We start from the raw sequence: 19,624 nt of genomic DNA, 5'->3' as shown, positions 1-19,624 counted from the left end.
CAGTTGAATTAATGTTCTAGACATTGTACTAGCCTATATGATTAATGACATATATATAACATATAATTATACAGTGATATAAGATTTTATCCATATTGCCCACCCGTTATACCCTTTACTTATAGTAGCATATGTTCACTGTGAAAGGGCCATTGCATCAGTGAAAGGTAAGGTACCAAACAATACTCTCCTTTCTTATCTTTATGTCTGTCATAGATCACTTTGCCAAAGAGAACCCAACCTCAATGGAATATCTCTCTTACTGTGTATAAAAAGGACAACGTTAGCCACTCAAACAATAATACATTGAATATGACTGTAAAATGTGTTGTTCAAGTGTACAAGTATTATCCTATACAGTTAAACTTTATATTATCAAACATTGAGGTAACAAAGTTTCTCTTTTATGCTATATATGTGTTACTCCCCATGTAAAATATATGTAAAAGAATATGTAAAACGCCAACTGTAAAACCAAACACAGACACATGCACACGCACACACACAGACGCGCGCACACACGGCACTGCACAGGTTAACGACGCTGTCCTCATCCTACGCTGTGATTGGTCGAGAGGGCGGGACTTCCGGCAGCGCAGGTTAGACATAAAGTGACAGACTTCACCTCCTTAAAATTGGAAGAAAAACCGAAGGACGACGCATTACAAGTTTAAAAACAGTAAGGAACCAACACGAGACGAATAGGTTGTTCGTAGTTTGTGTGAAACCTGGTGTATAGTCATGTTTACGGGACATTATTGGCCGCACAGCGCGATTATGTTGTGTCGCTGAAAGCAGCTAGCCGGCCAACACAGTCCTGCCCGTAGTTTGGGAAATGCGATGCTGCGTTTAGGGTAGGCTCGGAAATGGCTACATCGGAGTTAACCCACATCAAATGATCATATGAGGTTGAATATTTGTTTACTCATCGACATTTACAGCCTTAACTATTTTTTATTTAGTCGTATTTGGGCTGGAAAGTCGGTTTTGTTACCACTTTGGAAAAAAAATTGCCCTCTATTTACTTTCACTTTCTTATGTTCTGAAAGGATCAAATACTCCGACGTTGTGAGACGAAACTAAAAATGTTACCAAGCAGTCAAAATCCACACAGTAAAATACTTTTGCTCTATGTTATGGCTGTGAATGGAAAAATAAAACCTGACTGTATGATAAAGTTCCTGTCACCTGATTCACCCTGGCTTGGATTACCTAACCTGACAGGAAAAACATGATAAATTATATGTAATTGACCAGCGTTTAGCTGAAACGATTAATTGATCAGTTGATTAACGGAAAAATTATCTGATATTGATATGTTTTAAGCACAAATGTCAAGTATTCTTAGGCCGCAACAATTTACCAATTCATCGATTAGTTGTCAACTATTATATCCATTGCCAGATGTTTTCAGTGATCAATAATCAGTATGATCATCAATCAATAAATTGGTTTGAGTATTTTTTAAGGATTAAGGTTGATTCCAGTTTATTAAATTTGAGTATCCTGGTTTCTTTTCTCCTCCTTGGTATTAACCTGAACATTGTTGAGTTTTGGACGAAGTGAGACGTTTGAGGACGTCATCTTGGACTTTGGGAATCCGTGATCGTTAATTTTCACCGTTTTCTGAAATTTCCAAAGTGAATCAATGAATCTAGAAAGTAATCATCAAATTAACCAAATGATTATTAGTTTCAGCCCTTGCCCTTTGACATTTAATAGACTAAAAGATTGATTGATTGATTGATTGATTGATTCTTGTAAAAAGTCAACTCAGTAGTCAGTAAAAGAAATGATCATTACTTGCCCCCTACACCAGTGAGATATTAGGTTCAAATGTTGCAGTGTTTTGGGCAGAGAAAGACCAGAAACACATCACTGAGTCAGGGTGTCTGTTAGTAACGGAGGAATCAGTCGATACTTGAGTCAGTCAGTCACAGTTGACATTGGGTGGAAGACACCCACACCTGTCCATCCTGGGACTAACACGAACAGGGGACTCACGTTCATGCCTGTTGGCAGTGTACAGTCACTGTCCAGGCCTTTGCTTGTCTTTGGAATGTGGGATTAAACATAAATGGAAAAACACAAATGCACAAACTCCTCACGGGAAGGGTTCGGCCTGAGGTTCAAACCCAGGTCCTTCTTGTTGTCAGGCAACAGTGTTAATCATGTTGTGATCAGAGATGTTTGCTGTGTTTTTAAGGAGGACCTGTGCTGTTACTAGTCCTCTTGTTTTCTGAAAGTTTTCCCCAATAGCTTCTGTGGCTATGATGATTGAGTGAACACACATTTGAGTCATTAGTTTGATATTTCAGTCAAATAAATCATAAGGAACAAATTATATACGCATAAATAGCCCTTTGTCTTCAGATCTAGTGTCAGATGATATATGTGATTCTCTAAAGCAGTGAAACATCTCTTCTTTTGTCCCAGATTGTAATGAGTTTAAGACATGGACGACATAAACCTTCATTATCGCTTTCTGAACTGGAGGAGGCGAATTCGAGAAATTCGTGAAGTGCGAGCGGTGCGATATCGGGAGCGACTCAAAAGGATGCTGAGAGATGGAGACATACTCAGGTAACAGTGATGAGCCATGCCATCATGAGAGTCTGAAACTCATGAGGTTTAGTCCCTTATTATACACTGAAGCCTTTCCTTCACTTGCTGAGTCAGCACTCCACTTTGGTTGCTCTCAGCAGAAGTGATGGTTATTGTAATATTTAGTTTTACTTTTTGGATCTCTCTGTAGGTATCATGGGAATTCAGATGAAGTTGGCTGTTTTGTGGCGGCAAGGCCATTGTCGAGAAGAAATCGCTACTATGAAGTAAGAGATGATCTTTTCTTTTCAGTCTGTGTATAGTGTAGCAGTGACAATTTAAAAATACAGCCAGACTTGTTGTTTAGTGACTTGATTTTACTTGTAAATTTGCCTGATTAACAATGATTCTCTACTTTGGGCCTTTATGAGTTTCAGTGTGATATTCAGCGAAGAACCCAATATAACTCTCTAAGCTGAGCTGTTTTTTATTATGCACCACAGTTTGTAGCAGGTTTATTGTTGTAATTATCAGCCTAAGTCCTACAAGGTTTCTTGAATTCTTGCCAGCTATATAATGTATTCAGGATGCTTTTAATTATGGACTTATTAAGCATGTGGGGTGGTAAAACGGCCACATTTCTCAGACTTGTTTGTACATGAGTCACTTTATTCCAAATGGAGATACAAGTGAAACAATCTGGGAGGTAATCAAAAGAAGCTAAGCTATACTTAATACTATACTGCTGTATTACAATGTAAACATCAGTATGTAACGGGGTGTTTTTATAGTGAAGTACTAACAAATGACCCATGTCCTCATTTCCACACTGCATAGAAAATTCAGCAGTGAGAATTTATACAAATACATTTTTGCCTTTGTATTGAAAGACACTTATTGTCCCACAATGCAGTGCACAGACATGGAGGTTCAGCTCAGATGCATTCAAGAAAACAATAAATGAATTATTATTATTTGGTGTAAATATATTTTTTTATATTTGAAACACAGATGATCCACTTTTGTGTCAATTGCAGTAAGTAGAAAGTGATAAAGTACATTGATTTCTTTTACACTATGTAGATTATAATGATGACATTTACTTACTAGAATTTATTGTAGCTTTCAGACACAACTCTTGCTCTGTCGTTGAGAGTCATGTCTGATTGTTTGCCGTCATCTTGTTGAGCCACAATGAAAAATAACATCTGACACTTCTTTTAGAGACTAAACATCTCTAAGCTTGCAATTAGATTTGATACTTGGCAGCTCCCTTTATGTTGTGTGTTGGGACTGTGTGTACAGTAATTACTGAAGTTAACACCAATTCTTCATGTCACATTTATCAAAATTATGTATGACCAAATGTCAGAAGCAGGTTCAGGTGTTGAACAAATAACAACTATACATTTTATAATGGAAACAGATTCACTTTTGCATGCTGAGCAGGTTTGCCAGTTTGAACCTCCTCCATAACATCTCTGATGTTGACACAGGTTATGAAAACATGTCTTGATGTCTTTTGATTGCATCATTTTTATCATAAAGCCTGTGACCGAGAGGAATATATTTTTGGATCTGAGGGGAAGTAGGGTAAGTGTTATTCTTCCAGATACTCAGTACATTTTGTCACCAGAGTCACAAACATGTCCTGCAGTTTTAACATCGATTCACTTCATACAAAGTGTGTTGTAACTAAGCCCTGCCTCCCTTAGCTACTGTTGCTAAGCATGCGAAGCCCTCCATTTTAGCACCAAACTGTATTCAGCCAACAATGATAACGAAGGCATTTTGTTTAACAACAATGAGTCCTTGGTTTAAGACAAAGGCAGACAAAAGGAGGCATGACATCTCTAGCTGGAAACCAATAATTTTGCTGGCTGAACTTACAGCACTTTTGAGCAGGTTTTATTAGCTGCAGCTGGTGGAAATGTTTCTGTAAAATTTGGTCTTAAAGATACAATTGCTTCTGCTAAAACATCACTAACAAGTCTTAGCTGATGCTTGGGTGGCTGAAATATATAATACTGTGCTGTTGACAACACTGGAGTCAGATTCTCACTCTCTTTGTAAACAGCCTCAGCTAGCAACTACAAAAACTGGTATGAAGGGTCAGTACTGTACTTCATACTGTAACAATAAAGAACATTTACTGCTGCATACACAGGTACAGTATATCAGAGTTACAGTGGTGCTTTTCACTTTAATTCTGATCAGGCTTGCTTCCCTCAGCCCTGGCAAATTGGTTTCAGCGAGCCAAAAACATTGCGGCTCATTTACAAATCATGTGCTGGTTTGTTTATTTCACTGCTCTTCCTAATAGACACTGTAGTGCACAAACATCCTGAGACCGTGACTGTTACTCAGAGTAAACCGTGTTCAAACTTGCCTGACACACACATCCTGCCCCCGGTCTGACGTGAAATGAAACACTAACTTACCCGTTCAACCTTTTAAACTCATGTGTTTCATTGTTGTGACTCACTTTGTGAGAGTCACGTAGGAGGAGATAGGAAGCCATTTACGTAAATGGGCATATGAGCCAATAAATTACTGTAAAGCAGGTGCTTATTGTAGATTTCTGTCTTCTGCACTTTTACACTGACACAGAAAATAGGGACGTATTACTTACTACTCACTCTCTGGAGACCACTGCTGAGGTCATGGGAAAGAACTTAAAAAGTTTCCTCTTCTCCTCGCCCTGGATTTGCCAGCAGTGCTCCGATTGCAGTGTGTCCATGTTGGGCTCCCTAGGGATGATGTCATATGGTCAGCATTTAGTTATGATAACAGCGGTGAAAGCCAGCTCTTTACTGGAGGGTTTTCACATTGAACCAACATGCAATGTTGTACAAACAGATACTATGAAGTTGGTTTGGAAATTTCATGATGTGAAAACAAGAGCAGTGTCAAACCTAAAAGTAGAATATAATGACATATAAAACCTGAGGCTCAAAATTTGTAAAACTGTGCTTCACTACTTTGACTCAAATATCTCAACTATTGGATGGATTGCTGTAAAAAAACGCCCATTCATGGTACCCAGAGGATGAATCTCTTTGACTTTGTTGATCTCGTGACACCTTCAGGATTTTTTGACTAATACTTCGTCACAGAATAACTGCAAAACTAATGAGCTTCCCATTAGCCTCAGCTGTGCTGTGCTAATTGTCAAATATAAGCATGCTAACATACCAAACTCTAAGGTGGCAAACAAACATAATACCTGATCAACAGCACAGTAGCATGGTCATGTTCAGCCCTGCTAGCATAGCAGTAGCATTATATCAAACATGTTTGCTAAAAACCTATTTCTTTGTAAACATAACATTAGTACTGCACATACTATGCAGTTTATCACAGTGGCTGTGTCACCCTCACATGACAACATCCACTGAAGGAAATAAAAAAAGTTCTGAAAAACTCGTCCTCATCTTCCTCAGTCACAGCACAGTTACCAGTGTGTTGTTAGAGGAGTTCATGACACGTCGGATGTGGATGTGACAACAGCATGTTTTACATTCACGGGTGGCGTCCTAAGATGTGTCAGAGGAAGAATAAAATGACTCACCACATCATTAAGAAGAAACATTCATATCTGAAGCTACTGGCTGTGATGCTCACGCCTCCAAAGTTTATAGAATGTAATGACAGCCTGTCTCTACATAATCACTATTTATATCTTTGCACTGTTTCTAATGTTTACGATTATAACAACGCTTGACTTGTATACAAGTTTTTATGACGTTGTTGGTCAGCAGTGAGTATTTAGATATATACACACTTTTTTTTTATTTACTTGTACATTACAATCCTGCGTATTCTCTATTCTTAGTGCAACATTATGTAAAAATTGGCATTTTATGTAATTTGGTGTCCCCCACAGTCTCTGAGCACAACGTCACTGTGGTACAAATACAAATCCCAGGTCTCTAACAATGTTTCAGATGTAATGCAGGTGCTGACTACAAACAGAAATCATTACGTCATAACGCTGTAATGTGTTGAAAAGTTGTATGTTGACCTAAACATGTATGTAACTCTGTGATCCTACCCTCCTACTGAAGTTACATAGAAACAAGTGATAGGTGCCTGTTACTACAACCTTTGTTTGTTAGGCTTTATTATCCTTGTATTTAGCTGTATGTCTGTTCCTGTGGGAGCAAAGACAAACATGAGTCAAGTGCCCTCTGTATGTAGCTGGCCAATTAAGCCGATTCTGATTCAGTCTTCCAATTTAATTGAGCTACGTTTGGTCACATTAATGTTTGGAGACATCCCAGAGATAAGTATTTTTTTTCTTATGTCTTCTGGTGATGATTTATAATTCATTATAATTTTAACTAATGACAACTTATGGCCTTTGCAGGTGACCATCATCGATACAGGAGTGAGGGGAATGATTGCTGTTGGTTTGGTGCCTCAGATGTACAAACTGGACCATCAGCCGGGCTGGCTCCCAAACTCTGTGGCTTTTCATGCTGATGATGGCAAGTATGTGACCATGCTGAATTTCTTTAAAACATACTGTAGACTTTACGTGTTTATAATGATATTTGACATGGAGATGCAGCCAAATAACGTATGATATGCTATATCTCATGTGAGTCTGTCTATAAACACTATCCTGGTATAGATAATGATATTTATGTGCTTTCAGGGTCTGTTAATGAGTCTGAGATGAATTAGGGAGAGTCTTGACTAAGGGGAATGCACAATTCATGTCCAGTTCTCTGAAACTCTGACTACTTTTAGAAAGAGCTTCGTCAGTCAGTGTTACAAAACATTTGGTCATGTTTCAGAAACTAGACGAAGGTTAGAGAACATTACACATTTATGGCAGACTGACACCAGGATTTCATGTACACATTTGGTTATCTACCTTGTGAATGTTTTCTCTCTTTTATTCTGGTGTTTGCAATAACAAACTGTTGATGGATGAGAACACAGTACAACATTTGTTAGTCAATCTGAGAGCACACGAACGCTACTTGCTCCACCACAGGGAAGCTATTAAAATTGTATGTGGACATCAGAGCTTTGACAGTAGAGAGAAAAAGGACATGATGGGAGAGGGAATTCAGCAACAACAGGCTGGGCAGGATTTAGGCATTCTACGCACATGCCTTGGGCCTTATTGCCACAAAAGGGCCCAGACAGTGGAGAAAAAGAACTGCCTAGTTAAAATAATGTTTAACAGACATTTTAGAATAGTTATATAATTATAAAAATCTACAAGAATGTCCACTCTAAAACTGCAACTGTACGTTAGCTTTACTTTTTTTATAGGTGCATGACAAACCAATTGTGTATGAATAGCAAAATATAAATAGATAACTACCTACCCAACTAAATGAATCAGTTAAATAGTAACCATGTGGCATTTGAGTAGTTTTGTTTGTTTACCAAGTATCAAATAGTGCATATAAGGGGCCAAGAGTTCTCTATCTATAATCCAGGGCTGACGACATGCAGCAAATGTCTCCGGCTGGATTTCTTTCAGTCCATGGCTGAGCAATAAAAATCCAAGTGAGCATGCAATGCAATTATCAGTGCAAACACCAAGTTTACCGAGTAAACATTTACAGTATAAAATATAAGTTAAACAGAGGCAGATTACACAAATGAGCTGCTGATTGTTAACCCTTTTCCAACTTCATTTTCTGTTACTTGTGTCGTCTGATGTTTCTCTCTGTATCTGCCGAAATGTAGGTAACGTTGTTGTCTCCCATAGGAGAAATGTGTTGTTAACCACTGCATCTAATCAGACACGACAATAAAAACACATTAGTAAGAGCTCAAGTGCAAATGTTAGCCTGAGATTAAAACAACTTAAAATGATTAATGATCAGCCGTTGAACCTCTCCTACTTGTCTTTCCACAGGCTGTATAATGGCAACACTGTAGGTCAGCAGTTTGGTCCAAAATGCTGTAGAGGTGACAGAATCGGCTGTGGAATATCCCTGGACTCTGATGACGGACAGTTAACAGTGTTTTTTACCAAGAATGGCAAGGAAGTAAGTGCTCCATTACCACCATATTTCTTCACCTTAGACAGAATTTATTTAGCCAGTGCAGTTTTACACGTGAGTGTTCCCAGCTACTTTTCCTCAAAAATACAAAATTTGAATGTGCGCCTAGGTCGGCAGTGTGGAGGTCCCAGCAGCTCCTGACGGTCTCTACCCTGCTGTGGGTATGCACTCTCTGGGGGAAGAAGTGCAGCTGGACCTGAATGCTGAATGGGGCACAGAGGAGGATGATGGGCAGATGATAGTGGATAGTCATGAAGAGGACTGGGGCCGTCTTCATGACGTCAGAGTGACTGGCACAGTGAGTCCTGAAAGTGTGTGTGTGTGTATACATATACACACACACACATTTATTTATTTATCTCACATAGTCAATATAGAAATCCTTGAGTGAATATCGTCCACCCCTCCCTGTGACGGCCGGGCTGCAGTGTTTGTGTTTGACTCAGCCGTTGATACGCATAAAACCTGAATTGAAAAGGATGGGAGGGGATGACAGCTGAATAGCCCTGAGGCAGGAACAACTAACCTTATGCCACCCTCACATTTAATTATCCTTCAGTTCGACAAATTTGGCCCTGTCCTGTATGAATGTTGGGCCCATAAACCACAGTCTGATCTACCTGCAAATCAGCAATTACACATGTGCACGTCGTAACACTACTTGAGGGCTGTGAGGACAGAAAAACAAGTCAGTAACAAAGCCGGATGCAGGATTTCAAGGCTCGTACTTAAGTTTGAGATTATGCTTCTTGGTTTCTGTTTCTCATTTGAATTCTTTTCTCTGTTATTGTTCAAACAGTAACTGCAAGTGTTGTTCTGTTTAATTTTGCTGATAGTTGTGAATGCATCGGACACGCAGGCGTGTCAAAAACTGACAAAAACGGTTTATCAAGACACACAAACTCCCGATATTGCCTACAAATAAACTGAAACTGGCAGAGCTGTTTAGAGATTAATGGGTGATTTAATATCAGCTCCAAATGTGGTCAGCCAGAGTTACAAGACTAGAGTTTACCTCTCGAGATTGTGCTTATACAATATAGTGAGAAAAGGAAGAGTATGAGGTGTGATGATAAAACACAAGTTAAAGTTCTCTAGAAAATAGTCCGTCTGATAATGCCGATAAATGAGACTAAAATATATCTTATTTATTTAACTAAGTATACAATTTAAACCAACCTCATGTTGTTATTGGTACTAAAGGGAGATCTTAATGACTTTACACATTTTCATCACTACTTTTTTTCTTTGACATCTCATCCAGCTGACTGTTTGTTAACGAGAGATGTGTGAAGTTAACCGAGAAAATGGGCAGCTGTACTACAAATGAGGTGTTAGGCCTAGACTCTAGTGTTGTAGTCTTTTGTTTTCCCTGTTATCTTCAGACAGTATGTTCATGACATTTATGAATGCCGCTCAGCAAAAGGATCCAGCTTTTCGTGGTGTTGATCTCCTCTGCTGCATGTAGTAAACAGTTATGTTATCTCTGTTGCAGTAGCCTTGCTTTTAGTCTCGGAACAATACGGCGCGGCGATGACGAATCCAGACGCTGCCCTATTTTTCCAGGAAAGAAAGAATTGCATGACGTTGCGACCTATTTTTTTTTTTCATCTCATCATCTAACATCCCGAAAAGGGTAATGGGTGAATAAAACATGCTCGCTTCTCTAGTTCAACTCTTGTCTCTACCAGCCTGAGAAGGCAGCAGAGCCAGACCACAATTAGAAAATGTGAAACTGGTGCGAACTCAGGAATTTTATACATATGATACATACATTATGTTCAGCATATTTCTTGACCACAGCTAAGTAGTGTAATAAAAGACACAAATTATCATGAGATTTAAATGTACAAATTTTTTTATGAATTTCCATTCAATATCAAAGCAAGTTCCTTATTATCCCCATGTGGTAACCATGCTAACCAGGGTTGTTATATGCTAAAGCAATATGTAACAGTAATACAAGTAGAGAAGGATCATTAAGTCAGCTAACATACTGTAATCTCAACCAAATATATTTAAGTTAACTAACGTTAGGAAACCAGCAACTACTGGTCAGGCTAGCCCAGGTACGGCTGTAGAAGCAAAAGTCCTGAATGAATGAATTAAAATTGAGCGAGGGTTCGTATTGCTTATAAATTAAACTTTGAATCGCTACGACTAAGATTATGTTATTACATCTTTCAAAAGACATACAGACTTGCTGTAAAGCTGCGTTCATTTATTTTTACATTCATTTTCTAGTTTTTATTTTTTTGCCACTAGGGGCCAGCAGAACAAGATGAATACACAGCAACAATAACGGATTATCACACTGTGGCAACATCTTCAGCAAATCAGTCTATTTACACATGAACATTCATTTGGAGTCGAGTTTATTTGGTCACACCACAAATGTCAGTCCATTATCGTCCCTCTGTTTGTCTCAATGAACTGCTGAGAGGAATATGTCATGTCTTCACCCCTCAGGTGCTCCGCTGTGTTCACCGGCTAGCTGGTCGCTAACTGTGTGTGTATGATGTTTGGTGCGGGGCAGCATTCAGTCGGCTTATCAAAGTGGAGTTTGCAGACTGGAAAATCGAAACCATGGGCTAAAAGTGGCACGATCTGGCACTTTTTATCCATTGTTATTATATCAAAATATTGATTGGTTTAGCTGTATCTTAAACTAAGTGTTTAGTCAGTAAGGTAACAGCAGACTGAGGGGCATCAAGAACGTTTAAGTTTTGAGTATTCAAGTCCTTTAGTTGACTTTGTCTAGGTACATTACTAAGTATAAAATAAAGGGATTTTTTTTTTTTTTAAGATGAACATAAAGCAAAATTTAAAAAAATGACTCCAGATGGTACATCATGATACTGTTTTAAATCAGTGTTCTCATGCTAAGATGGTAACAAATTATTGGATAGTAACTGAGTCATAACCTGAATGTTTGTGCTGTATTTCCACAGCTGCTGGAGTACGTGGGTAAAGGGAAGAGCATCGTGGACGTTGGCTTGGCTCAGGCCCGTCGGCCTCTCAACACACGCTTCCACTACTATGAACTGGAGATCACAGATGCTGGAGAGAAGTGTTATATCGCCCTGGGGCTGGCACGCAGGGTGAGAGCCTCCTCATTTTCACCACAATCATCACGTGTCAGTTTTGTTGGCCGTGATACTTACTGTACACACTCTGTTGTTATCTGTCGGGTAAGAAAAGTTCTTTTCCCCCCTCTCAATCCTCGTCATCGCACTCATATGCACCACTGGTCTCACTGTTTCCAGTCTGAGTGATGAATGATCGAAAGAGGAAAAGCTAACAACAGAATAAATATTGTCTCATTTCATCCCCACATCTGGTTTTCCATAGAAAGCAGGTTTTTCCATTTAGATGCTAATCTGCCATGTTAACTAGAGTACTGCAGTCACGTGTGTGAAAGGTTACTTATGAGATAAGATCAGATGGTTCTTTTGTCTCAGTTTCTTCTGTTTCTGCCTTATTTCACTTCCTATTTCCATGCTGTCACGATATGAGTAAAATCTGCAATTAATTGGTTCGAACCTTGATTTAAGACTCAGAGAATCAGTTGAGAGAGGCCCTTATTTTCCCTGATACTAAACATGAACAGAGACATTAAGCAAACACACAAAAAGCAAACAAGATTTAAATAGAAGTACAAATCTCCAAAACAACAATGATTACAAGCTTGATAGAGGATGGGGTTTTTTTTCGCAAAGACCTAATGTTCAGTTTTAGTTCATGCTGCAAGAGATTCTAAGAGACTGCTGCACTAACATTAGAAGCAGTCTTCCAAAGATCAGTCCTAACGTGAGGCACTTCAATAACCATACAGTCACTGGAGTGAGTTTAAAAATGACCAACGTAGCAAAGATGTTATATACGATGGTAATTATCTGCTGAGTATGAAGTCTCTCAGACAGAGGAGGCTAACCGATCTTATCATAGAGGATGCAGTGATGAGTATTATAGCTGTCACCAGATATAAACCTCAGGACTGAGTGGTAGATGGAATCCAAGGACCTCAGAAGAATTACCTCACCATAATCCAAAATGGCTAGAATAGCTAATTCAACAATCTGATGGATGTATTTAAAAAGAAAAACATTTTTTTTTGATGATCACTGACTGACTTTAATAGTTGATCCATTAACTGTGGAGATTTTGAGGTTACAGTAATCTATGTTTTTAATTTTGACAAACCATACATTTGATCGTATTGCTTATAGTACCAGCTTGAGAAGTTTTCTGGAATGCACAAAAAGAACGTTGCAGGTTGTTAATGACCAGTTGTACAGAGCCTGCAATATAATTATGGTGGAATCATCAGCATAAAGATGTGCCTTACAACAATCAAAGGAAGAGATCATATTGATAAAATGTAACCTTGCACACCCTTTGATACCGGCAAAAACTCATTTTTGGACATCACAAACTGATGCCTCCCTTACAGGTTTTTGACCGAAGTAGTTCAGATGCTTGTTTGGAGCCAGTGCCTGCTCTGGAACCAGTTCTTCGGCTTCGGAAAAGTGGTTTCAGAGCGGCACCAACACTTGCTGGTCTAGAACAGAGAACCACTTGCGTCAGGGCCTCGAGGTGGGGTTATTATGACAAACACCGCTTCTGATCGCTGTTTAAAAAAGCAGAGCTAGTGTTTTGTGTTCTGACTGATCCATGGGAGAATAAACAAAAGATTTTCATCATGGATGCCAAATCAAAGCAGCACTGCTCCGAGTCATGTTCTGATGCCAGTGTACGCATGCAAAGCTAGGAGCAACTATTTTATAGTCGATGTAGTCCACCTTAGTTGATCCTGTTGTTGCTGGGAAATTGGAGACGTATAAAGGACCTGAAGGATGTGACTCTCATGAAAAAGCAAACTTGGTTCGCTTTGGCCCAAAGGGGTATCCGACAAATAATTGAAACCAGTCACAACCCTTTCTACCCAACCCAATATTACATTTAGTTATTTTTTTATGTGAAGCTTCAAATATTAGTGGGACATAAAAGATGGTTTTCGTGATGGTGCAAATTCATATTCAGTTGACACAATGAAAATGTGAATTATCAGTTAGCACTACCATACACAAGAATCAAAGAATAGAAGAGAATTGAAAGTATGCAGGAGTTTCTCGGGCTAAGCAGTTAAAGGAGGATATCCTTATTTGTTTGGCTACATTAGGTGGTTGGAATCTGTGCTGATGACAGCTATTGACGATCCATATTTTGGAAATAAGAGAGAAGACTTGTTGAATGTTTACACATCAGAGATGTGAGGCCCTAAGCCTCCCATGAAATCATCATGAACTGCATATTGTGCTAAAAAATCTGCGTAATACCTGCTTTGGATGTCGACATCACGTCGTTTGGTAAATGGACGCTAATTGCTCAAGTGTCAGTCTTGCTAATCACTCTGCTGTTTTGCCAGGTGTGATGGCGCTCACAGCCTGGGAGGTGGTGGATCACTGTTTCACTCACCCTTACCATTCAGCTCCCCCGACTCCTCTGCCGGTAGATACTGTGTGTGGGCATGTCGCGCCCTCGGGTCAGACGGTGGGGAGAATGGAGCTCTGTCATTTCGCTGATTGTTTTCCAGGAATTGTTTTTCTCGATGTGTCTGCGGTTCTCGGTGGAGCATTATAAATCCATCAGACGGTCATTCCTGAGGTTTTTCTTTCCGTCCCCTGTCATCTTCTGCAATATGCATCAGCCTGCTGATGGGAAGTATTACTTCGCTGCAAAAAAGCAAAACAAAGGTGTCTCTCAATCTTTGTCTCTCTGTCTCAGGGTAACTCATGCTCAACCTTCACCAGTTACTCAATGATTGCTTGTATTGGATAAAGGATCATTGTTGATGATGCATTCCTTTTTCTCTTGTTGCTTCAGGGAAAGTCCTGTTTTCTGCGCAACAGTCATTACTTATCTCTTTTATTCTCTGGTATAACGGCCTTTTTATTGTCTCGTGCTTTCTCCTTCTAACGCCTAATTTTTTTTACCTGTTGCTGAGCTCATCATCACATCAGTGCTCTGATTACAGGAGCGTAAACGGCTACTTAGACCTCCTAGAATTACACATAACACTTCACCGTAAAGTCAATATTAGATCAGGGTTTATTACAGGACATACATTTCATGAATATCTCCCTGCATAGTCACTGTATTCAGTAGGTGGTTTAGCTGATCAGTGTCTCAGATGATGGTGGTTTGGGACCACAAACCTTCAGGATGGCCAAAGATAGATATAAGATGTCTACAGTTCTATTGGATGAACTGAATAGCAGGTGATGACTGAAAAGTTACAAATCACATTGAATAAGCTGACCTGAACTCCTATTTTAGTGATTAATTATATAACTTACAGTTGATGTCTGCAGGTTGTCAAATCTTTATGATGTGTAACCCCCAATTAAATGAAGGGAAACTTCTCAAGATAATGTTCAATCTTCTTTCTCAATATCTTGATCTTGATGTATTAATAGACTTTTTTGCTTTTGTTTTTTGATTTATTGAAAAGAAAATCCCTACACCTGGATGGGTGTCACCTCGCAGTAGAGTTTTCTATGTCCTTTTTTTTATCTGTTGTGAGATCAGCCATGAATGTGAATCCTTTGTCCAGGTTTCAGCATTTTTTTTGTGTAATCCTGCTGACAAACCAAACAACAAATAGACAGACACGGATGAAAACATAACTCCCTTGGCCTTGGTAGTGAAGTGGATGGGGACATTGTTCAGACTAGTTATGTTGATGAATCATAATATGTGACTTTGTCTTCGACTGTTTTTTTTTTTGCAGGACTACCCCAAAAACAGACATCCAGGTTGGAGCAGAGGGTCCATAGCCTATCATGCAGGTGAGTGCTGATGTTACATGTGTTTTCAAGTTAAATCCATGTAACACTTGAACTATGTCATTGTTGCCAGTCTTAAAATCTGTCTTAGATTCAAGTTTGTCACCCACAGTCACATTGGTAACTGCACCAAACTGTCTCTCATGTTTCTGGCGACAGTAGAGAGAGCAGTTTGCCAGTATTTTATTAATATTGATAATGAAATATTCAACAGTCATAATTGATTTCTATGCAGCTTTCTTTGGCTTCAGTGCGTTAGTGAAAACAATTCCGACTAAACTACTTTATCATTGTCCCAACTTAATATTTGATACATGTTCTCTCCTGTGTCTGCGTGGGTTTCCTCTGGTTGCTCTGGTTTCCTCCCACAGTTCAAACCATGCAGGCTAGGTAAACTGGAAACTGTGGGAGTGATTGGGAATTAGTCTGTCTGTGCAGTGTGTGTAGGCTGAGCAGGATCAGTGGTTCAGAAAATGAATAGGTGGATATTTTACACTGCTCAACCAAACAAACAGATTTTTAGAGAGGTTAACAATGGCAGATGTTGTGTTGTGTCATGGCAGCTTTGTCTTGATTGTATTTTTTTAATATATGTGACATGAATCTAATCTGGTGTTCTTTGTAGATGATGGAAAGCTGTTCCAGGGCAGCGGGGTCGGAGACCCGTTTGGACCACGCTGCTTTGAAGGGGACATAATGGGCTGTGGGATCATGTTCCCACGTGACTACAGCCTTGATGGTGGAGGTGAACATCTTGTATGTGGTCTACAAAGCCCTGTGTCTCATCTTGTTCAGTCTTTAACTGTCTTTCTTTTCTTTTCTTTTTTTTTCTATCTTTTAGATGACATAGATGACTGGGACCTCGAGGTGTTTCCCAAACCGAGCGAGGTTCAGAATGACTTGTATGCAAACAATGAAGATGAGGAGGACGAGGGAGAAGATGTGGAGGGGAAGAAAGTCGCGGTGAGATGCTGTTAAAACTTTGGAATATCAAAGCAAGGGACTCCTAAAGCCTTTAGTGCTAATATTTTTACTATCCCTTTGCTGTGCCCTTGTGTTTGAACAGGTCTTCTTCACCAGAAATGGACAGGTGGTGGGCCGCAGGGAAGTGGCCTTACCTGTTGGAGGCTTGTATCCCACGATTGGCATGATGAGCACTGGGGAGAAGGTCAGAGTGGACCTGCACCCGCTCAGCGGCTGAGCTGAGTGTAGGAAATGCAATCTGAGTGATGAAATCAGAGCAGGGACGAATGATCGAGCTCTGGGACATTTTGGAGATCGGACTAAAAATATTACCTCCAAATAAATGGCGTTACTTGAAAAAGTCACTCCAGTGTAGGAGGGGACTGTGGCGCCCTCATGCTGTAGGAATGATCAGAATAATGTATGTTATTCAGGCCCCTTCAGGAACACTTCTTGCATGGGGTCATTCAGGAATACCTATACCGCATCTCAAGTTAAATTTGAGGGAAAATGCGATAAAGGGTAACGTCCAACTGACAAAAAAGAGCAAACCAATCACAAGACTCTGCTGCAGCTCTTGGTCTCCTATAGCGCCTTACTCTCATGTGCCTATTGTCTTCAAATTTGTCCTCAGTATCCCATGCTCTTTTAAAGTTCCTTTTAATGTATCAAACACATAAAAGCAAATTTGATGAAATTCTCTTGAATGTAGCTTCATGTGTCAATCATGAAATTCACAGTCTGTGCCTGAAAGGTTAAACCAGTAATCCACTGGGAACTTTGTTTGAAAGAGGCGAGCCTCAAAGAAGTGATTTATAATGAAATCCTTATACAGAAAATTGTTAAACCAGTTGTCTATGAGGGCGAAATACTATTATTGTTCCATCAGACAAAGTAAAGTTAATAAAATAAGATCAAATGCCAGAAAGGATCTCACCAGAATAACGAATCAATCAGAGCAGACCACATCTACCAAGGCGACCCTCTTATCAGCTATAATCTACGTCAGCAGATATGTAGCTTCACTCCCACAGCCTGCAGCTACACTGAGCTCATTGATGGCGTGTTGCTGACACTCAGTGGTGAGAGTGATGGTGTTTGGAAAGTCTTTGAAAAAAACAGTAAATCAGTGAGTTCACTTAGTCAGTAAAACCAGCTGCTTTGTGGCTGTGGTTCTTACATGAAGTACAAGCCACACGCATTAGGAATTATGGGATAATTAAATGTAATAATAAAAATTGATGATATTTAATTGTTTTTAAAATCCAGGTTAGTTTTTAATGACTCCTTTTTTTAAAGCAGATATATTTTTTTTCCACCTAATTGTAGACAACATTCTGTCATAAAATACAGTCATAATCAGTGCAAACTCTTTAGGGATGAATATTTGGGAAAGTAAAACCAATCATGTCAGATGGAGAACTCTAACCATACACATATTGGAGCCTGTATTTTACAGTCAAACAGTCAAACCAAGAACATTTTAATCTAAGTTAATGACAAACCCAGTGGAGCCTTAAACTGAGCTTCTCAGAAAAAAAACAACATTTTTTAGTCATGATATTCGGTGTCATGAGGTATTTGGGATTAAATGGATCATAAATGTCTCAAAAAGGGAAAATTCTGAAGGACAATTCTCTTGAGTATCAAACCATGTCAAGAATAATTAAAGACGTAACATGGTATAACATTTCTACTCTACTTTTTACTTAAGATCTGAATGTTTAAAATGAAGCCATACTGTAACTGTTTGCTGCTCTCAGGTATATTTGAAAATCAAATACCTTGTCTTTTCTATGGTTATTTTTTATTGATTGTGCTGTATGTTGAAGTCAACCATTGATTGCCACAAACCTGTAATGCATTTTTGATGTGAGTCATTGTTTTCCTTAGGAATCAATTTTTTGGGCAATTGCAGACTGTTAAAGTAGAATACTTTTGGACTGTTATCCTGTCAGATTCATGTGTCAAGTTATAGTAAGGGGATATTTTGGGATTTTTGTGCTGTCAAACACCAAATTTTTACCAAAAACTGTTGCGTAACTGAGTTATTAAAAAATATGGAACAGTACGGGCAACAACAACTTCCAGAGTTTTATCTTTTACCTTACCTTGCCCTTTATCTGACATAAATAGATATAGGAACTTGATTTATGTTTTTACAACCAGACTGCTTTTAATGGGCAAAGTGCCTGTGTGAAAACATCCAATTTGGATCCTTTATTAAATAATACACCTGTTAGTAGGATCATGTGGGAAGTGTTAGAAAATGGGCATTGACACCTTGTCCCAAAGGTGTTGCGTGTCTGTGGACTCTGCAGGTCACTGAAAAACACCTTACTGTATCCATGCTGGAGTCATCCTTCTCCTGCAGGTATATTTATTGGAATAAGGATTAATTGCGTCCATGAAGTGTAAAGATTTGAGAGATGCTCATGTGATGCTCAACTGCTGCTAACTGTGTGCTGAGGAAACACACTCACATCATCGTATCAGCCTGTACTGTAGACGGGGTGTACTCCGGTTTGGTTGTGTCATTGTCCAGTATTGGTGAGTCAGCAACTGAGTTCACAGGAGCTGATAATGTTCCTCCTCTGCTGCTGTTGGCCCTCTGCCACATGCTTTAATATTTAGCCTTACCTTTTCTTTTATGTCATTAATCATGAAGTTCAACAGAATTACAGCAGCTGTCTCTGTCCCGCCCCTGTGTACATCCTGTCATGTACTGTGTTTTTGTTTCTTATATCTTGTTTACTTAGGTCTCTTTTCACTTGAAGCAATCAGAAAAAACATGCCAAAAATAATGTTAAAAAATAAAGACTATTTACATTCACTGCACCATTGGCTGCTTCGTCTCGCTTTTGTTGGGTCATGTTTAAAATTTATAACAATTAGTGCTGTTTGCTGACTTCACATGCAAATGAGATCAGATTTATTTATTTTTTAATGCAGACCTCATATTTCAATCCTCAATTTATTTTTGTATGATGATTATTTTCCCTACTCCCCAGTGTGTTGTCCCCCTTTGTAAGGGTTGCAGTGTTTTCACAGAGGTGATGATCTGAAGAAGCCATTTAGACATTTCCTCTGATGTCTTAAAATGATTTAAAAAATCTATGTTATTTAAGTACCAATACTGCTATTTATAACTCAACAGTACTGCTACATAAGGCACCAGTGAGCAATAAAATTTGAAAATCTAAAACATCAATTTAATCAGCATCAATGAAGAAAATA

The 19,624-nt window shown here is 39.0% G+C and overlaps 1 protein-coding gene across 1 annotated transcript; it reads left to right on the top strand.

Moving 5' to 3' along the window:
• Nucleotides 1–545: 545 nt before the first annotated feature.
• Nucleotides 546–19,225, top strand: LOC115584026 (SPRY domain-containing protein 3-like). The gene is made up of 11 exons (XM_030421355.1): nucleotides 546–679; nucleotides 2,437–2,583; nucleotides 2,756–2,831; nucleotides 6,914–7,038; nucleotides 8,429–8,561; nucleotides 8,686–8,874; nucleotides 11,528–11,677; nucleotides 15,370–15,427; nucleotides 16,050–16,169; nucleotides 16,266–16,387; nucleotides 16,491–19,225. The coding sequence occupies exons 2-11, from the start codon at nucleotides 2,456–2,458 to the stop codon at nucleotides 16,623–16,625; spliced, it is 1,236 nt and encodes a 411-aa protein (XP_030277215.1). The 5' UTR covers nucleotides 546–679; nucleotides 2,437–2,455; the 3' UTR covers nucleotides 16,626–19,225.
• Nucleotides 19,226–19,624: the final 399 nt, after the last annotated feature.

Source organism: Sparus aurata, chromosome 6 (assembly GCF_900880675.1).
Source record: "Sparus aurata chromosome 6, fSpaAur1.1, whole genome shotgun sequence".
In the NCBI taxonomy this organism is placed as follows: domain Eukaryota; kingdom Metazoa; phylum Chordata; class Actinopteri; order Spariformes; family Sparidae; genus Sparus; species Sparus aurata.
Note: the sequence above shows the minus strand (reverse complement) of the source record. Positions and strands in the feature narration are given on the sequence as shown.

Bases quoted from the DNA above. Each gene is read 5' to 3' on its own strand.
- LOC115584026 (XM_030421355.1), top strand. From the start codon at position 2,456: ATGGACGACATAAACCTTCATTATCGCTTTCTGAACTGGAGGAGGCGA. The intron at 8,562-8,685 runs GTAAGTGCTCCA...ATGTGCGCCTAG, and splicing joins TTACCAAGAATGGCAAGGAA to GTCGGCAGTGTGGAGGTCCC. The intron at 8,875-11,527 runs GTGAGTCCTGAA...GTATTTCCACAG, and splicing joins ACGTCAGAGTGACTGGCACA to CTGCTGGAGTACGTGGGTAA.